Source organism: Spodoptera frugiperda, unplaced genomic scaffold (genome assembly GCF_023101765.2).
Source record: "Spodoptera frugiperda isolate SF20-4 unplaced genomic scaffold, AGI-APGP_CSIRO_Sfru_2.0 tig00000467_1, whole genome shotgun sequence".
Taxonomy (NCBI): Eukaryota; Metazoa; Arthropoda; class Insecta; order Lepidoptera; family Noctuidae; genus Spodoptera; species Spodoptera frugiperda.
Window position 1 is genome coordinate 1 of NW_026095716.1, and position 20,027 is coordinate 20,027.

The 20,027-nt window shown below is 45.7% G+C and overlaps 1 protein-coding gene across 1 annotated transcript; it reads left to right on the forward strand.

The window, feature by feature from the left end:
- The first annotated feature begins 16,185 nt into the window (after positions 1 to 16,185).
- On the forward strand, positions 16,186 to 19,525 carry LOC126912980 (uncharacterized). The gene is made up of 7 exons (XM_050707607.1): positions 16,186 to 16,215; positions 16,368 to 16,581; positions 17,813 to 18,038; positions 18,107 to 18,239; positions 18,560 to 18,794; positions 18,868 to 18,987; positions 19,052 to 19,525. Exons 1-7 carry the CDS (start codon positions 16,186 to 16,188, stop codon positions 19,228 to 19,230), a joined length of 1,137 nt encoding a protein of 378 aa, XP_050563564.1. The 3' UTR covers positions 19,231 to 19,525.
- The last annotated feature ends 502 nt before the right edge of the window (positions 19,526 to 20,027 follow it).

Below are 20,027 nucleotides of genomic sequence, written 5' to 3' on the forward strand. Positions count from 1 at the left end.
CAACCTAACCTAACCTAACCTAACCTAACCTAACCTAACCTAACCTAACCTAACCTAACCTAACCTAACCTAACCTAACCTAACCTAACCTAACCTAACCTAACCTAACCTAACCTAACCTAACCTAACCTAACCTAACCTAACCTAACCTAACCTAACCTAACCTAACCTAACCTAACCTAACCTAACCTAACCTAACCTAACCTAACCTAACCTAACCTAACCTAACCTAACCTAACCTAACCTAACCTAACCTAACCTAACCTAACCTAACCTAACCTAACCTAACCTAACCTAACCTAACCTAACCTAACCTAACCTAACCTAACCTAACCTAACCTAACCTAACCTAACCTAACCTAACCTAACCTAACCTAACCTAACCTAACCTAACCTAACCTAACCTAACCTAACCTAACCTAACCTAACCTAACCTAACCTAACCTAACCTAACCTAACCTAACCTAACCTAACCTAACCTAACCTAACCTAACCTAACCTAACCTAACCTAACCTAAAATAACCTAACCTAACCTAACCTAACCTAACCTAACCTAACCTAACCTAACCTAACCTAACCTAACCTAACCTAACCTAACCTAACCTAACCTAACCTAACCTAACCTAACCTAACCTAACCTAACCTAACCTAACCTAACCTAACCTAACCTAACCTAACCTAACCTAACCTAACCTAACCTAACCTAACCTAACCTAACCTAACCTAACCTAACCTAACCTAACCTAACCTAACCTAACCTAACCTAACCTAACCTAACCTAACCTAACCTAACCTAACCTAACCTAACCTAACCTAACCTAACCTAACCTAACCTAACCTAACCTAACCTAACCTAACCTAACCTAACCTAACCTAACCTAACCTAACCTAACCTAACCTAACCTAACCTAACCTAACCTAACCTAACCTAACCTAACCTAACCTAACCTAACCTAACCTAACCTAACCTAACCTAACCTAACCTAACCTAACCTAACCTAACCTAACCTAACCTAACCTAACCTAACCTAACCTAACCTAACCTAACCTAACCTAACCTAACCTAACCTAACCTAACCTAACCTAACCTAACCTAACCTAACCTAACCTAACCTAACCTAACCTAACCTAACCTAACCTAACCTAACCTAACCTAACCTAACCTAACCTAACCTAACCTAACCTAACCTAACCTAACCTAACCTAACCTAACCTAACCTAACCTAACCTAACCTAACCTAACCTAACCTAACCTAACCTAACCTAACCTAACCTAACCTAACCTAACCTAACCTAACCTAACCTAACCTAACCTAACCTAACCTAACCTAACCTAACCTAACCTAACCTAACCTAACCTAACCTAACCTAACCTAACCTAACCTAACCTAACCTAACCTAACCTAACCTAACCTAACCTAACCTAACCTAACCTAACCTAACCTAACCTAACCTAACCTAACCTAACCTAACCTAACCTAACCTAACCTAACCTAACCTAACCTAACCTAACCTAACCTAACCTAACCTAACCTAACCTAACCTAACCTAACCTAACCTAACCTAACCTAACCTAACCTAACCTAACCTAACCTAACCTAACCTAACCTAACCTAACCTAACCTAACCTAACCTAACCTAACCTAACCTAACCTAACCTAACCTAACCTAACCTAACCTAACCTAACCTAACCTAACCTAACCTAACCTAACCTAACCTAACCTAACCTAACCTAACCTAACCTAACCTAACCTAACCTAACCTAACCTAACCTAACCTAACCTAACCTAACCTAACCTAACCTAACCTAACCTAACCTAACCTAACCTAACCTAACCTAACCTAACCTAACCTAACCTAACCTAACCTAACCTAACCTAACCTAACCTAACCTAACCTAACCTAACCTAACCTAACCTAACCTAACCTAACCTAACCTAACCTAACCTAACCTAACCTAACCTAACCTAACCTAACCTAACCTAACCTAACCTAACCTAACCTAACCTAACCTAACCTAACCTAACCTAACCTAACCTAACCTAACCTAACCTAACCTAACCTAACCTAACCTAACCTAACCTAACCTAACCTAACCTAACCTAACCTAACCTAACCTAACCTAACCTAACCTAACCTAACCTAACCTAACCTAACCTAACCTAACCTAACCTAACCTAACCTAACCTAACCTAACCTAACCTAACCTAACCTAACCTAACCTAACCTAACCTAACCTAACCTAACCTAACCTAACCTAACCTAACCTAACCTAACCTAACCTAACCTAACCTAACCTAACCTAACCTAACCTAACCTAACCTAACCTAACCTAACCTAACCTAACCTAACCTAACCTAACCTAACCTAACCTAACCTAACCTAACCTAACCTAACCTAACCTAACCTAACCTAACCTAACCTAACCTAACCTAACCTAACCTAACCTAACCTAACCTAACCTAACCTAACCTAACCTAACCTAACCTAACCTAACCTAACCTAACCTAACCTAACCTAACCTAACCTAACCTAACCTAACCTAACCTAACCTAACCTAACCTAACCTAACCTAACCTAACCTAACCTAACCTAACCTAACCTAACCTAACCTAACCTAACCTAACCTAACCTAACCTAACCTAACCTAACCTAACCTAACCTAACCTAACCTAACCTAACCTAACCTAACCTAACCTAACCTAACCTAACCTAACCTAACCTAACCTAACCTAACCTAACCTAACCTAACCTAACCTAACCTAACCTAACCTAACCTAACCTAACCTAACCTAACCTAACCTAACCTAACCTAACCTAACCTAACCTAACCTAACCTAACCTAACCTAACCTAACCTAACCTAACCTAACCTAACCTAACCTAACCTAACCTAACCTAACCTAACCTAACCTAACCTAACCTAACCTAACCTAACCTAACCTAACCTAACCTAACCTAACCTAACCTAACCTAACCTAACCTAACCTAACCTAACCTAACCTAACCTAACCTAACCTAACCTAACCTAACCTAACCTAACCTAACCTAACCTAACCTAACCTAACCTAACCTAACCTAACCTAACCTAACCTAACCTAACCTAACCTAACCTAACCTAACCTAACCTAACCTAACCTAACCTAACCTAACCTAACCTAACCTAACCTAACCTAACCTAACCTAACCTAACCTAACCTAACCTAACCTAACCTAACCTAACCTAACCTAACCTAACCTAACCTAACCTAACCTAACCTAACCTAACCTAACCTAACCTAACCTAACCTAACCTAACCTAACCTAACCTAACCTAACCTAACCTAACCTAACCTAACCTAACCTAACCTAACCTAACCTAACCTAACCTAACCTAACCTAACCTAACCTAACCTAACCTAACCTAACCTAACCTAACCTAACCTAACCTAACCTAACCTAACCTAACCTAACCTAACCTAACCTAACCTAACCTAACCTAACCTAACCTAACCTAACCTAACCTAACCTAACCTAACCTAACCTAACCTAACCTAACCTAACCTAACCTAACCTAACCTAACCTAACCTAACCTAACCTAACCTAACCTAACCTAACCTAACCTAACCTAACCTAACCTAACCTAACCTAACCTAACCTAACCTAACCTAACCTAACCTAACCTAACCTAACCTAACCTAACCTAACCTAACCTAACCTAACCTAACCTAACCTAACCTAACCTAACCTAACCTAACCTAACCTAACCTAACCTAACCTAACCTAACCTAACCTAACCTAACCTAACCTAACCTAACCTAACCTAACCTAACCTAACCTAACCTAACCTAACCTAACCTAACCTAACCTAACCTAACCTAACCTAACCTAACCTAACCTAACCTAACCTAACCTAACCTAACCTAACCTAACCTAACCTAACCTAACCTAACCTAACCTAACCTAACCTAACCTAACCTAACCTAACCTAACCTAACCTAACCTAACCTAACCTAACCTAACCTAACCTAACCTAACCTAACCTAACCTAACCTAACCTAACCTAACCTAACCTAACCTAACCTAACCTAACCTAACCTAACCTAACCTAACCTAACCTAACCTAACCTAACCTAACCTAACCTAACCTAACCTAACCTAACCTAACCTAACCTAACCTAACCTAACCTAACCTAACCTAACCTAACCTAACCTAACCTAACCTAACCTAACCTAACCTAACCTAACCTAACCTAACCTAACCTAACCTAACCTAACCTAACCTAACCTAACCTAACCTAACCTAACCTAACCTAACCTAACCTAACCTAACCTAACCTAACCTAACCTAACCTAACCTAACCTAACCTAACCTAACCTAACCTAACCTAACCTAACCTAACCTAACCTAACCTAACCTAACCTAACCTAACCTAACCTAACCTAACCTAACCTAACCTAACCTAACCTAACCTAACCTAACCTAACCTAACCTAACCTAACCTAACCTAACCTAACCTAACCTAACCTAACCTAACCTAACCTAACCTAACCTAACCTAACCTAACCTAACCTAACCTAACCTAACCTAACCTAACCTAACCTAACCTAACCTAACCTAACCTAACCTAACCTAACCTAACCTAACCTAACCTAACCTAACCTAACCTAACCTAACCTAACCTAACCTAACCTAACCTAACCTAACCTAACCTAACCTAACCTAACCTAACCTAACCTAACCTAACCTAACCTAACCTAACCTAACCTAACCTAACCTAACCTAACCTAACCTAACCTAACCTAACCTAACCTAACCTAACCTAACCTAACCTAACCTAACCTAACCTAACCTAACCTAACCTAACCTAACCTAACCTAACCTAACCTAACCTAACCTAACCTAACCTAACCTAACCTAACCTAACCTAACCTAACCTAACCTAACCTAACCTAACCTAACCTAACCTAACCTAACCTAACCTAACCTAACCTAACCTAACCTAACCTAACCTAACCTAACCTAACCTAACCTAACCTAACCTAACCTAACCTAACCTAACCTAACCTAACCTAACCTAACCTAACCTAACCTAACCTAACCTAACCTAACCTAACCTAACCTAACCTAACCTAACCTAACCTAACCTAACCTAACCTAACCTAACCTAACCTAACCTAACCTAACCTAACCTAACCTAACCTAACCTAACCTAACCTAACCTAACCTAACCTAACCTAACCTAACCTAACCTAACCTAACCTAACCTAACCTAACCTAACCTAACCTAACCTAACCTAACCTAACCTAACCTAACCTAACCTAACCTAACCTAACCTAACCTAACCTAACCTAACCTAACCTAACCTAACCTAACCTAACCTAACCTAACCTAACCTAACCTAACCTAACCTAACCTAACCTAACCTAACCTAACCTAACCTAACCTAACCTAACCTAACCTAACCTAACCTAACCTAACCTAACCTAACCTAACCTAACCTAACCTAACCTAGTTTGCATCGAGACGCCGAGCTGAGCGGACGTGTAACGCTCTTCTAATATTTGAAAGATTCTACGTATACGTGTGTTCAGTGATAGTTAGTGATATTTGTATTGTGGATTTGTGATAGTTTTGCTTAGTTATTATTTGTGATAATTAAATTGAGTGATACCCGATAATTTGTTTGGTTATTATTTGTAATTGAAAGTTTCTACGTATACGCGTGTTCAGAGATAGTTAGTGATATTTGTATTGTGGTTTTGTGATAGTTTTGCTTAGTCACTATTTGTGATCATTAAATTGAGTGATATTTCATAATTTATTTGGTTATTATTTGTGTTGTGACAATTCAATATCAGTGATATTTGATAATTTGTTTGTTTAGTGCGAGTGAGTGTGTGGAACCCGATACATTGGACAAAGACAAGGTAGGATAAATGTTTATAATCTCGATGCAAACATTTTAACAATTTTGACAAACTTAGGGTCCTGCAGGCTTCCTGACTTTGACCTGGTTTTATGTTTTATGTTTTCTTGACCGAGCAAATTAAGCTCTATTTTGTAAATAACTGCAGATTATACACCCGGACACCTGACAAGATCCTGAGAATTTTAAACGTTTTAATTTTATTTTTATTTTCTTAATTTATTGACCTTTTGTTTTTGACAATACAATCCCCCTCTACAGGGATTGCATTTTTATCTTATTGCGACGACGAAGCCCCTGAGCCAGTATGTTTGTGAGTGTCAGGACCCCAACCGCCAAGACGGCGAGGTCCCAGAGTACAGATGGTTCCCCGCCTGGTCCGGGAAGGGTGGACCCCGCCCCGACAAACGTTAGGCGCAGTGTTGGGGAGTGGGAGGCGGGACGTAGTGACCCGCCTCTCACCTCTCAACCTAAAACGGGAAAAGACGGAGCTTCTGGAAAGCCGTCCCCGCGCCGGGTGATTCTGCCCAGACCGGTTCGGACGGTGGTTTCGCCATCGGAAAGTAAAATATTGGGTAAAAAACCGACTACCCCCCGAGACTCAAGCCCACACAATCCAACTGTGGAGTCTTGTGACCGCGTCAAAGACGCGAAGCTATGGCTACAAAGAGCCAAAAGCTGCCTTTCTGACTCTAGAAATATAAGGACTGACCTGAAAAACGGCATTGGCCAGGCAGTAACCAAACTCTACGGACTGGTCTGCGATGCGGAAAATGCAAGAAAGCAGCAGACTGAAACTGCGCCCCAGCCCGCACCGCATCAAGCACCTAAACCGGCGTCGACCACTAACACCGCGGCTATCGACGCCTTGGCTGCAAAATGCCACGAATTGGCTCTCGGTCTGGAAGAACATAAATTACACCTTAATAGAAAACGCTGATGAAATGGCCAGACTGAAGGATGCTCTCGAAGCCGACCGGGTCACGCGAGAGCGGGACAGCTACGCGGGTGTGGTGGCGCGCGACCGCGACGCAGGAAGTTGCCTGCTGGAACGCGCGACGTTGCATTCCGTGGTTGTCTCGTCCACGGAAGAGACAGAAACAGGTGAAGAAATAATGGAGAAAGTTAGAAAGGCAGTCGATGCAAAAGAAGGTTGGGTAAAAGTGGAGAGAGTAAGAAAAGCTAGGGACCGGAAGATCATTATGGGATGCAGTAGCAAGGAAGAGAGGTCAAAGCTGAGGGAGAAACTGCAGACTGTGGGCGCTAATCTTGTCGTCGAGGAAGTGTCCAACAAGGATCCGCTCATACTTATGAGGGATGTCCTCCAGGTCCATAGTGACGCAGAGATCCTCTTGGCCCTCCGAAACCAAAATCGGGAGGTCTTCCGTGGCCTCAAGGACGAGGAAGCAAGGATGTCCGTGAAATACCGAAGAAAGGCTCGAAATCCACACACCGGACACATTGTACTTAGCGTCACGCCGATTGTCTGGAGAAGGGCAATAGAGGCGGGAAGGCTCCGAGTCGACCTGCAAATAGTACGGGTCGAAGACCAATCCCCTTTGGTGCAGTGTACCCGCTGCCTGAGCTACGGACATAGCAAGAGGTTTTGCAAAGAACCAGCAGACCTCTGTAGCCATTGTGGTGGGCTGCACCACAGCGCGGAATGCCCGGATAAACAGCTTGGCGAGGGGCCTTCCTGCATCAATTGCATAAGAGCGAAAGCAAGCTCCTGCGCCCACAACGCCTTCAGCACTGATTGCCCTATCCGCCGGAAATGGGACGCGTTGGCTAGAGCTTCCACGGCCTATTGCTAAGGGCTCCTCGGAGAACACTCACCGGTATAAAATATTACAGGCTAATCTCCAGCGAAGCCAACTGGCAACCCACGAACTCCTCCTTGAAGCTGGCAAAGAAAACGCTGCCGTCGCATTACTGCAGGAACCCTACATCGGCGGGACTAAAAGGGTAAAATGTTACCAGGGCGTAAGGGTCTACCAGGCATCTCAAACTGAAGAAGGGACCGTCAAGGCCGCGATCATCGTTTTTGACCAGACACTGGACGTAGTGCAGTACCCGCAACTCACCACACACAATATTGTGGTGGTGGGAATTCATACGAGAGCCTGGAGGATCACGCTGGTCTCATACTACTTCGAGCCCGACCTGCCTTTGGAGCCATACCTGGCGCATATAAAATGCGTAACACAATATGCCAGCTTCAGAAACGTCATCGTGGGTGGAGATGCCAATGCCAAGAGTACCTGGTGGGGTAGCCCCAATGAAGACAAGAGAGGTGAGCAGTGGAGTAGTACCTTGGACGAGTTGGATTTGCAGATCCTCAACCGGGGCGACTGCCCGACCTTCGATACCATCAGGGGAGGAGTCAGGTACAGCAGCCACGTGGACGTAACGGCCTGCTCCACTGACCTGCTGAACCTAGTCAACGGATGGCACGTGCGGGAGAACCTCACGAGTTCCGACCACAACGGCGTGGTGTTTGAGATCAGTCTGAAAAAGTCGACTGGCACCGACATACAAAGAACCACCAGGATTTACAACATTCGAAAAGCAAAATGGAGCCAGTTTCGTGAGAAGCTGACCCAAATGATGACAGAAAAACAATTAAATGAAGATAATATTAAAAATTTAAACAGCATTAGAGGAAATAGATCAGGAAATAAATAAATACACAAAAGCCATCACTTCAGTATGTTCGGAAACCATGCCAATAAAGAAGACGAAAAAGAGACTCACCATTCCGTGGTGGACTGAGGAGCTCGCCGAGATGAAGAAGCGCGTAGCCACCAGCAGACGCAGGATCAGGAACGCAGCGCCGGTGCGGAGAGCGTTGGTCGTCAGCCTGTACCTGGAACAAAAAGAAAATTATATGAAGGCGGTCAAAAATGCACAGACGGAGAGCTGGAAGGAGTTTTGCGGGAAGCAGAGCAGGGAGGGGGTCTGGGAGGGAATCTACCGGGTAATGAGGATGACAGAAAAACGAGAAGAAGATGTGCTCCTGCACAAAGAAGATCGAGTCCTGGATGCGGGGGGTTCGGTGGAATTACTGGCCGAAACATTTTACCCGGAGGATCGTGAGGACGACGACGACTCAGACCATTGCCGAACTCGACAACTGGCAAAATTAGTAAACGCGTGTGGTGATGGTGAGCAGCATGACCCACCGTTTACCTTAAGCGAGCTCCAGAGGTCGATATCGTCGTTCAACCCGAAGAAAGCACCGGGAGCCGACGGCTTCACCGCAGACATTTGCTCTCGAGCTATAAACTGCAACCCTGGCTACTTCTTGTCACTCATAAATCGATGCTTGGCCTACCACCACTTCCCGAAAACCTGGAAGGAGGCAACGGTGGTTGTGCTGAGAAAGCCAGGCAAAGACAATTATACCGTACCCAAGTCTTACAGGCCGATTGGGCTCCTGCCTGTCTTGGGAAAAGTATATGAAAAGATGCTGGTTGCTCGTCTCAAGTTCCACCTATTGCCGAGGATTAGTACTCGCCAATACGGATTCATGCCCCAAAGAAGCACTGAGGACTCCCTCTTCACCTTAGTGAAGAATATCCGCGCCAAGCTGGAGAGTAAGAAAATTATCGTTCTTGTGTCGTTGGATATAGAGGGAGCCTTCGACAGCGCATGGTGGCCGGCGATCAAAGTCCGTTTGGCAGAGGAAAAGTGTCCGATCAACTTGAGGCGAGTAATAGATAGCTACCTGAGTGACAGGGAGGTAATAGTCAGGTATGCGGGGGCGGAGAATAGACGCAAAACCTCGAAAGGGTGCGTCCAAGGCTCAATTGGTGGTCCCATCCTGTGGAACCTTCTGCTGGACCCGCTCTTGAAGCAGCTGGAGGCTAGAGGCGATTACTGCCAAGCCTTCGCGGACGATGTGGTGATGCTATTCGACGGTGGCACAGCCTTGGAGATAGAGCAACAGGCCAATGCCGCTCTCGAGCATGTGCGTGCGTGGGGTGTCAAAAATAAGCTCAAATTTGCGCCACACAAAACCAGTGCCATGGTGATTACACGCAAGCTAAAGTATGACACTCCTCGCCTGACCATGGGCGGGATCGACATTGGCATGTCGAAGGAAGTGAAGATACTGGGACTGACGATAGACGCAGGCCTCACCTTCAACTCTCACGTTGCCGGCGCATGTAAAAAAGCAATTGCTATTTACAAGCACCTTGCCAGATCTGCACGTGTGAGTTGGGGACTGCACCCAGAGGTCGTGCGTTCGATCTACACCGCCGCCGTCGAACCTATAGTGCTGTACGCCGCGAGTGTATGGGCGCCAGCCGTGAACAAACTGGGGATAAGAAAACAGCTGAACGTGGTACAAAGAGGCTTCGCTCAGAAGCTCTGCAGAGCCCATCGCACGGTCTCCCTGCACTCGGCCCTCTTGCTGGCGGGGATACTCCCCTCGATCTTCGAGTGCGTGAAGCTGCTTCACTGTACGAAGCAAAGAGGGGGTTGCCCCATTCAGCATTAGGGGACCGGGACATAGAAACAATGACAAGTGCGATGGACTTCCCCCACCCAGCCGAACAGACAACTGTAGAGTTCAGTAGCCTGGTAGACGAGGAACAATATAATAACCACGCCTTTAATTACGACGTGAGAATCTTCACGGACGGCAGCAAAATCGAGGGCAAAGTCGGCGCGGCGCTATCTTTGTGGGATAGTGCCACCGAAATTAAGTCGAAAAAACTTGTACTGCCGTCCTACTGCACCGTGTACCAGGCGGAACTGTTGGCACTACAGAGAGCAGCCGGGGAGGCGCTCAACAGCGAAAAAACCACGTTCGGCATATTCAGTGACTCGATGGCGGCGCTGCAAACTGTCGCCAACCCCACCTCCCCCCATCCTCTGGCAGTGGAAACAAGAAATGCTCTCCGCCACTGCGCCTCCCAGAATAAGAGAGTTTCCTTGTTCTGGATAAAAGCCCACGCAGGTTTGGAGGGAAATGAAAGGGCCGACTACCTGGCGAAGGAAGCAGCGCTGCGATCGAAGAGGAGGCCGGATTATGACCGATGCCCCGTCTCATTCGTCAGAGGGAGAATCCGTATGGACACGATCAGCGAGTGGGACGCGAGGTATAAATCCGGTGACACCGCCTCAATCACCAAGATATTCTTCCCCAGTGCAGCTGCGGCGTATAGCACTGTAAGGAAAATTGAAACCAGCAGCATCACCACCCAGCTGTTCACCGGGCACGGTGGATTCTCCGAATACTTGTATCGTTTCAAGCTTCGGGGGAATCCATCGTGTCCCTGCGACTCCACCGTGGAGGAGACTGTCCCGCACGTGATATTCGCGTGTCCAGTGTACGCGCGTGCCAGACATGAGGTCGAACAGCGCCTGGAAGGAGAAAAGTTTGTCCCACAAGACATTCACAAGCATATTAAGAAGGCCAAGACAAGAAATGTAGTACTTGACTTCTGTAAACATGTAGTCAGTCAAGTAATAGCAAAAAACAAATCATAGCTAAACATGTAACTTATATATTATGGTAACGTATATTGTAAGTGTATTGTACTTTGTTAAAAAAGATATGTTATAAATAAAAATATATGTAAACACTGACCTTGACCACGTCAGGGGTTTCGGAAACAGCAGGAGGGTTTTTAGCCGGTAAGAGTCCGGCAGTACTCACACCTCTCTACTCGTGGGGAGGTGTGAGTCTCCATGAGGATTTTCCCTCCTGCTGTATAAAAAAAAAAAAAAAAAAAAAAAAAAAAAAAAAAAAAAAAACCTAACCTAACCTAACCTAACCTAAATCCCTGGTCGCAAGCAGGAGTGCACCTCCCATATAAAAACCATACAATATTACATTTAGATTTCAGCCATGATCGTCCCACTGCAGGGCAAAGGCCTCCCTACCTTCCTTCCACTCCTCTCTCATTAAAGCTTATATACAATATACAAACATGTAAAAAAAAAAAAAAAAAAAATTTGTATACTGAGCAAAGGGACTCATAGATATTAAGTATAGATTAAGACGTGTCGAGTGAGGGCACGATATTGATTAAGTATATTGAAAAGAAATGTAAACAAATAAACAATACGTAAAAAAGAGCGCGGACGATTTTGTCCGCGGTAGTAGTTTAATTATAAAAAAAAAAAAAAAAAAACACAACCTAACCTAACCTAACCTTACCTGACCTTACCTGACCTAACCTTACCTGACCTTACCTGACCTCACCGGACCTGACCTGACCTGACCTCACCTGACCTGACCTGACCTGACCTCACCTGACCTGACCTGACCTGACCTGACCTGACCTGACCTGACCTGACCTGACCTGACCTGACCTGACCTGACCTGACCTGACCTGACCTGATCTGACCTGATCTGACCTGACCTGACCTGACCTGACCTGACCTGACCTGACCTGACCTGACCTGACCTGACCTGACCTGACCTGACCTGACCTGACCTGACCTGACCTGACCTGACCTGTGGGATAGGTGGGACTCCGGTAGAGGCACTGCATACCCACTTAAAAACTCGCATCGCCATTTAGGGGGTCTGGTAGACCGGCTGAACCAGTACACCCTAGGTGGAGCCCACCTGTTTTGGCAGGCCATTAGAAGCCCCTCCCTAGCATGGGAAAGGGGGCCATCGGGAACGGTCGTGTGCTAACCGCTCTAAAGTGTTATCTGCTGAAGGCGTAAAATAAGCACCTTCTGCAAAACTTCGCTGTGGTTCATATTAGCATCAAGAGATGCGCGATATCGGACCAGTCCCCCCTAGTTCAGTGCACTAAATGCCTTGCAAACGGACACAACAAGTCCATATGCAAAATCGCCAAGGAGCTCTGCAGTTACTGCACCGGCGAGCATAACGGAAGGGACTGCCGTGACCGTGCAAGGGGCAAAGAACCAACCTGCGTGAACTGCAAGGCCGCCAAACGGACCGGCTGCGACCTGGCACACACCGCCTTCAGCGAAGAATGCCAGAAACGCCAAAAATGGGATGGAATAGCGAGGTCGCGCGTTGCCTACTGCTAAGGGCGACCATGAGGGAACACAAACAACACAAACGGTCACCCCCGAACAATCCATAGGATCGGCAGCGAGTTTACCCTTCATCCAAGTGACAACGCTCCAAGCTGGCCACAGAAGAACTTCACCTGGTGGCCCAGGCAAGGGGAGTTTCAATAGCACTTGTTCAAGAGCCCTATGTAGGAAGAACGGGTGTGATGAAACAAAACCCCGGCACGCAAGCCATCCGGTGCAGTCTTAACCACAAAAACCGGTCAAGACAGCGATCGTTGTTTTCGGGAACGGCTTGCGGGTCATTCATGACTCTCAGCTTGTGACCGAGAATATCGCCGCTGTCCTGCTTAAGGTGGGTCAACTCGGCCTCGGAGTGCTGTCGGTCTATTTCGAGGGGGACCAAGAAATCGAGCCTTATATACACAAAACAACAGACACAATAACTAAACTCAATACACAGAACATCCTGGTAGGGGGCGACATTAACGCCTGGAGTCATTGGTGGGGTAGTGTTTCCGAAAACCACCGCGGGGCAGCGTACAACTCATTCCTCAATGAGCGGGATCTCCAGATTATGAATACGGGCCAAATTCCAACATTTGAGACATATAGGGGGGACAGGTGGTGCACTAGCATAGTCGACGTGACGGCCTGCAGCATGTCGTTGCTGGGCAGAATCGAAGACTGGCGAGTGCAAAGAAGTCTAACAACTTCGGACCACAATGCGATCACCTTCTCGATGCGTCTCGAGAAAGCCTTGGAACCACTAAGGCTGGTTTCGACGCGCATATATAACACCAGGAAGGCGAAGTGGTCGGACTTCTGTTCACCTCCTGGCGAAAACCTTCTACCCTGATGACTCATCAGATGGCGAGCAACCATACCACACTGCCCTGAGAAAGCTTGCGGAGAAGTATCCTCTGGGACTGTCCGCTGACGATCCACCCTTCACAACCGCGGAGTTGGAATTGGTTCTCCAGAACCAAAATCCGAAGAAAGCTCCCGGTCCCGACGCGACGGATTGACGGCGGACATTTGCATGGCGGCAATAAACTGCGACAGGGAACTGTTTCTAGCGATGGCCAACAAGTGCTTGTCGCTATCCCACTTCCCCAAGCAGTGGAAGGTCGCTCATGTGTGCATACTCCGCAAGCCAGGAAAAGACGATTACACCAACCCAAAATCGTACAGACCAATCGGTCTGCTCTCGGTTCTCGGCAAGATAGTCGAGAAACTCCTGGTTGGTAGACTCCAATGGCACTTCCTACCAACACTCAACAAAAACCAGTATGGCTTCATGCCGCAGCGCGGTACCGAGGACGCCCTCTATGCTTTAATGGGGCACATACGTGCCGAAATATGGCAACTTTGGACTCGGTGGAAAGGCGTGCGAAAAGGCTAATTGGTGATCCAGATTTGGTTAAGTCCAACCTTCAAAGCCTTGAGCACCGGCGTAGAGTGTCCAGCCTTTCGGTGTTTTACAGGTTGCTTTTCGGAGAGTGTGCGCAGGAATTACACGACCTAATTCCACCATCCCATTTCTTTCATCGGACAAGCCGTCGTACGGCGCGTATTCATCCCTACGTTGTCGAAACTTCTACGGTTCGGACTAAGCGTTTTGCTTCGTCGTTTATTCCGCGTACATCGAGGGACTGGAACAATCTGCCTGCTGCGGTTTTTCCATCGGACTACAATGTGGGTGTCTTCAAGTCTAGAGTGAATAGGCTCTTAAGAAACTAGTGCGCCTCACCATCAACGATTACATCACTACTTACCATCAGGTGGGATTGTAATCAATAAAAGCATTAGTTTTTGTCGAATAAAAAAAAAAAGAAATCAGTGCATAATTATGTATTTATTGTATTTTACATGTTTTAGTATAGTATTATTGTATTAATATGGGCCTTCAATGCCTGACGTAAATGAAAAAATAAAATAAATAAAGAAGTTCTATGCAAGTGACCCGGTTGTGGCCATCGACCCCTTTGTGGCCATTTGGGCCTTCAAATATTTATAACTAAGGCATGGACAAATAAATTACTCTGTGATGTACAGTATTTAAAATATTGAATATTGGAGACACTAATACCGTTGGCAGCTTTAATGTGTCAAACTTCACTTCGATGCAACAAGTCATTGTTTTTAGTTGAGGGTGAAATTGTTAAGTTCTTAACAAAAAGGCTAAGGCGAGCGGGTGAGGATTTGGTTTTTATTTTTTAAATCTTTGCTTATTGTTTGGATGTTTATGTTAATACTACATTAAGAATATATTGTCTAAGTGAAACTAAAGTTATTTTGTCGCCATATGTTTCTGAAGTGAGGTTTTTAGAAGGTGGCCACTAATGGAGATATAATTATGAATTTCTCCATCTTTGGCCACATGGCTGGCCAAAACTGATGTACATAGACACCCCACTTCTTCCCCTTTATTTTATCGTGGCTTTTTTTCCTTGGCTTTACATATCAACAAATACATATTTTTCATTTTCAGAGATGCAATAAATTGCCTTCACACAAAGGGGAGGTCAGTTTACTTTGCAGCTTTTACCAACGTCATAGAAATGTTGATCTCTTTATTTGTAAGTTAAATTCAAGTGAAGTAATAATATTTCATATTTTCCAAACTAAATGAAAACCATTGAAAATTAAAATGTGAAATTTAATTAATAAATTTTGATTACTTTTATTGTATTTTTGATGGCCAGAACTGGCACACGACCGTGGCCAGAAATGGCACGAATCTGGCTAAAAATGGCACAAACTCCCTTTTTTTTTCTTTTTTATACAGTTATTTTTCTATTGGACGTTCTTTAAAAAAAGGGTTTTCTTAGGCAAGGTTAATACATGTTAAATGACTTTTTACAAGAAATATGTTCGTGATAACAAAAACTATAAGTTAAGAAAGCCTCAAAGTCGACAAAATTCTTAAAGTGGCCACAACCGGGTCACTTACGATATATGTTTATTTTAATATTACGTTTTTTGCATACTTTTACTTTTGCTGGTAACAAAGTGGAATCGAACCAAACGTATACGGATACTGGCATCTATCAAGCTATGGGACATCATGTAAAATAAATTAATTTTGTGTTACACCTGAACATAATCATTTCATATCCATTATTTTTTAATCTCTGTATTCAAGATATGTCAAAACGTCAATGCTATGACAATGACATTGACTTTGACAATACTGACGTGTGACGTTAGTGAACCACAACACAACAAAATATTCACACGCAATGACGTAAGTGCGGCAATGCAGTATATTGCAGATAAGTTTATGCGCGTAATTTGAAACAGGATGAAGTAGTGAATGTGCGGTCAACATAATAAATACTTATCAACGAATAATAACAATACAAGTAAACAATATTCAGAATTCAAGTTTATAAACATCAGGGCTTTCATGAAGATGTCTAAATGTGGCGCCGAGAGTAGTTGAGTCGTCCCAGCAGGTCGCGCAGGTCCAGCAATGAGCGGGTGGCGGCGGTCGGTGGGGGCGCGGGCGTGGCGCGCGGCGCGGCGGCGCTGGCTGGCGGGCGGCGTGCTGGCGGCCGTGACGCTGGCCGTGCTGGCGCCGCGCCTGGGCGCGCCCGGAGGCAACTACTGCATGCTCACTCAGTAGATCATACACCGCATTGCACTCCGCCATGTAATTGAAACATTTTATAATTTGGTAGGGCCGTCCGAGCAGTCGCCGCGCACTTGTCCTCTTGCACGCCGCGGTGGAGTCGACAAGCGCGCGGCTCTGCTGTGCTCCCCGCATTATAGTCCACTAATGCCGGCTATGTTAAGTTAGAGGACCGAGTCTTACGAGGCAACCAATTTGCAAGCAGCGAGCGTACCTTCCACCTAATGTGGGTTGCACAGTGGGCACATGTTCATACATAGCATGGTATAAGTTTTATTTACGAAATTAAACTTTCACATTATAATAAAGTCTAAAACATGGTGGAATCATTTCAATATACATATTATTACTACCTCTTGTACCTAGTGCATCTTGAGTCTTATTTGCTATAAGAATGCATCATTGCAGCATAATAAATAACATCAAATGTAGCATTAGCCCACAGCTTAGTGCACAATGCAGTTCTCTGAGTGGCAGTGACTGGTCTGTCACCGTACAATAACGTTGTGATACCCCGACCAGCTCCACATACTTAGACTCGGCCGTCTAGCAACATGTTGCTGCTGTAACATGCTACAGTGCCAAAACTCAGGTTGATCCTGCTGATAGATAGTACAACAACTGAAATAACTACCTGCTTTTACTCAAGTTTTCCATTTATTTAAAATATCTTTTTTCCATATTGTTTACTAATGTAGATACAAATCTAAAACTTTTGTTAATTTAATGATAGCCCGGTCAATATTGACATTTGATCTAAACATCATTTGCATAGAGCTAATAATTGGCACAGACGTTACAAACATAATTAGTTACAAAACAAAATGACAAAAATGGGTGCCCCAAGCACTGCTCAAATTATGTATATTAAAACCTATGTACAATGTATACAGGAAGTATCGGTTTCAGTATGTTATATTTTGGTTTATAGACATAATTTTTTTAAACATAGGCCTAATTTCTAATTTTGCTTTTTTAATAAGTGTAGGGTACATCTATGTACTTAAACTTAAAAAAATGGGATTGATGAAAATTTTTGACATTTTGTTTATAATGATGTAATTAACATCTGTGCTAATTTTCAGCTGTATGCGATTGCGAATTATGTCTAGGTTGCGACTTAATTTTGTCTACTTTGCCTGGTCTATGGGTATTGTACGTATAATATGTTTGACTCTTTGAATTCGCCACGTCTGTTTCGTGGATCGCAGCGTATATGTAACGAGACAGTGACGGAGCAATGTGTGTGCAGGCGGGCTGCGCGCCGAGTACTCGGCGTGGCTGTTACTCGGCTACGTGCACTACTGCGCGGGCCGCAGCCAGGCCTGGCCCCGCGCCGGGGCCCTCGCCTGGCCCCGCGTGCAGCCCAGCCGCGCCCAGGCGGCCTGCGTGCTGCACGCGCACGTGGTGTCGCCTGCGCTGGCGGCCGCGGTCGTGAGTACGTTCACGGACGGCGTGGACTACAGGATCGCGCAGGGGTGAGCAGGGCGGGTCGGGCGCGAGTGGCGGGGGAGGGCGGGGCGGGTGCTGACGTGTGGTGTTGCAGCGTGATGCTGTGGTCGCGCGGCGGGGGCTGCGCGTGGCTGGCGGCGGCGCTGGGCGCGCGCGACGCGGCCGCGTGCTGCGCCGCGCTGTACGTCGCCTCGCTGCTGACCGCGCCGCTGCACTCCTGGCTGCTGGTGAGTGTCCTCCGACTACTTTACTTTGGAACGGTTCTCAAATTACAACAACAGGTAAACACAGGGACCGTCCTGATAGATCCAGTATTTTCTGTTTTTCGACAAAACAGGAAATTACCTGGTCTAAGTAATTTATGGATGCAATAAGTATTTGAATACTTGAATAGACGTATAAAATTGTGATTTTTATACTAAAATGTGCTGTTTTAATTTTGATTTGTTAATATTGTGTTACTTTCAAAAAGACTTAAATGTCACAAAATGTCCTGTTTTTAATCGTCAGATGAGAAAAATATTAGCATAAATCTGCATTCGTATAGTGCGGGCGCATGGCGCTGCCTCCCCTGGCGGGCGTAGTGTGCACGCTGTGCACGGTAGCGGGGCCATTCGCAGTGGGCCTGCTGGTGTCGGGCGCGCGGGGCCCGGCGCGCGGGGGCCCGGGGCACGGCGTGCAGCTGGCGGCCCTGGCGCTGCTGTACGCGGAGTGCTGCGAGCGGCTGTGTGACGCGGAGGCCATCGTGTACCTGGGGGACGTGCTGGCCGCCTTCGTGCTGGGTGAGTGCTGGGCGGGCGGGGCGGGGGGTGCGGGGCGCGGTGTGGAGCGGATGTATAGCGGTGCTATGTGCAGAGCTGTGCTGCGTGTGCGTGTCGGCGGCGTGGTGCTGTGTGTACTGGCGCGGCGGGCTGCTGGCGCCGGCCGAGGCGCGGCTGGTGGCGCAGTGCGCGCTGCCCCGCTGGCTGGACACGCGTGAGTATAGTAGGTAGAGTACAGGCCGAGTCGCCCGGCCACGTGCTGACGGCGGAGTGCGCAGGGTGGGGCGCGGAGTGCGCGGCGCCGGGGCTGTGTCGGCTGCCGGGAGTGTTCGTGGCGCCCATGCAGACACTGCTGCTGGCGGCGCTGGGCCGCGACTGCGACGGCTGCGACGGCGACGACGGCGGCGACGGCTGCGACGGCTGCGAGGAGCGTGCGGCGGTGTCTAGTACTTCATGAAGCCATTAGAATAGTCAAACATTACATTACACGACTGGTACTGTGGCCTTAGCGTTAGCCTTATAGTGGGAGTGGTGAAGGAATACGATACGAAAGAATTTTAATATGGGGAGCAATCTACATTTCTCTTTCTTTGGCTCGACTTCAAACCACGAGGGATCTGGTGTTGTACGAATTTCGACCTGATTCTATACGCCGACTGTTTGGATGCGTATTTGTAAAAAAAAAAAATGGAAGCTATAATACTACAAATTATTATTGTGATACACTTGTATGATGAATTAACTGGACAGCGCAGCGCACAGTGTTTTAGAAACCCTTGGGGGAGGACATTTTTAGCTAATGGCGTATATCGATGTAGTTAGTCCTAATAACACAAATTGCAAAAGAAACCCCATGTCAATTATTTTTAGTTTTCGAGAAAAAAAATACTAAAGTTGCTAATTCGGAGTGTGGTTTAAATAGGTTTTTCTTTTATTTTTCTTTTATCTTTAAAATAAAGAGCAAAATTTGATATCCGGATTTTATTACATATATTTATGTGTTATTCAAGCTTTACAACACATATGAATTGTAACTAGGTACAAAGATATTTGCAAAAAATCCAATTTTAGAATCTATTTTTTATTTTTGTATTGACATAGTTTCCGCACGAAATCTTCATGGTAAATGATAGTTAGCCTTTTGTACTATGTACTTAAATAAAATCAGCCACATAATCCGTGGTATTACAAAATTATGTACAATTGAAAAAAAATCTAAGCGCCTTTATAATTACAAATAGCAAAGTCAACAAT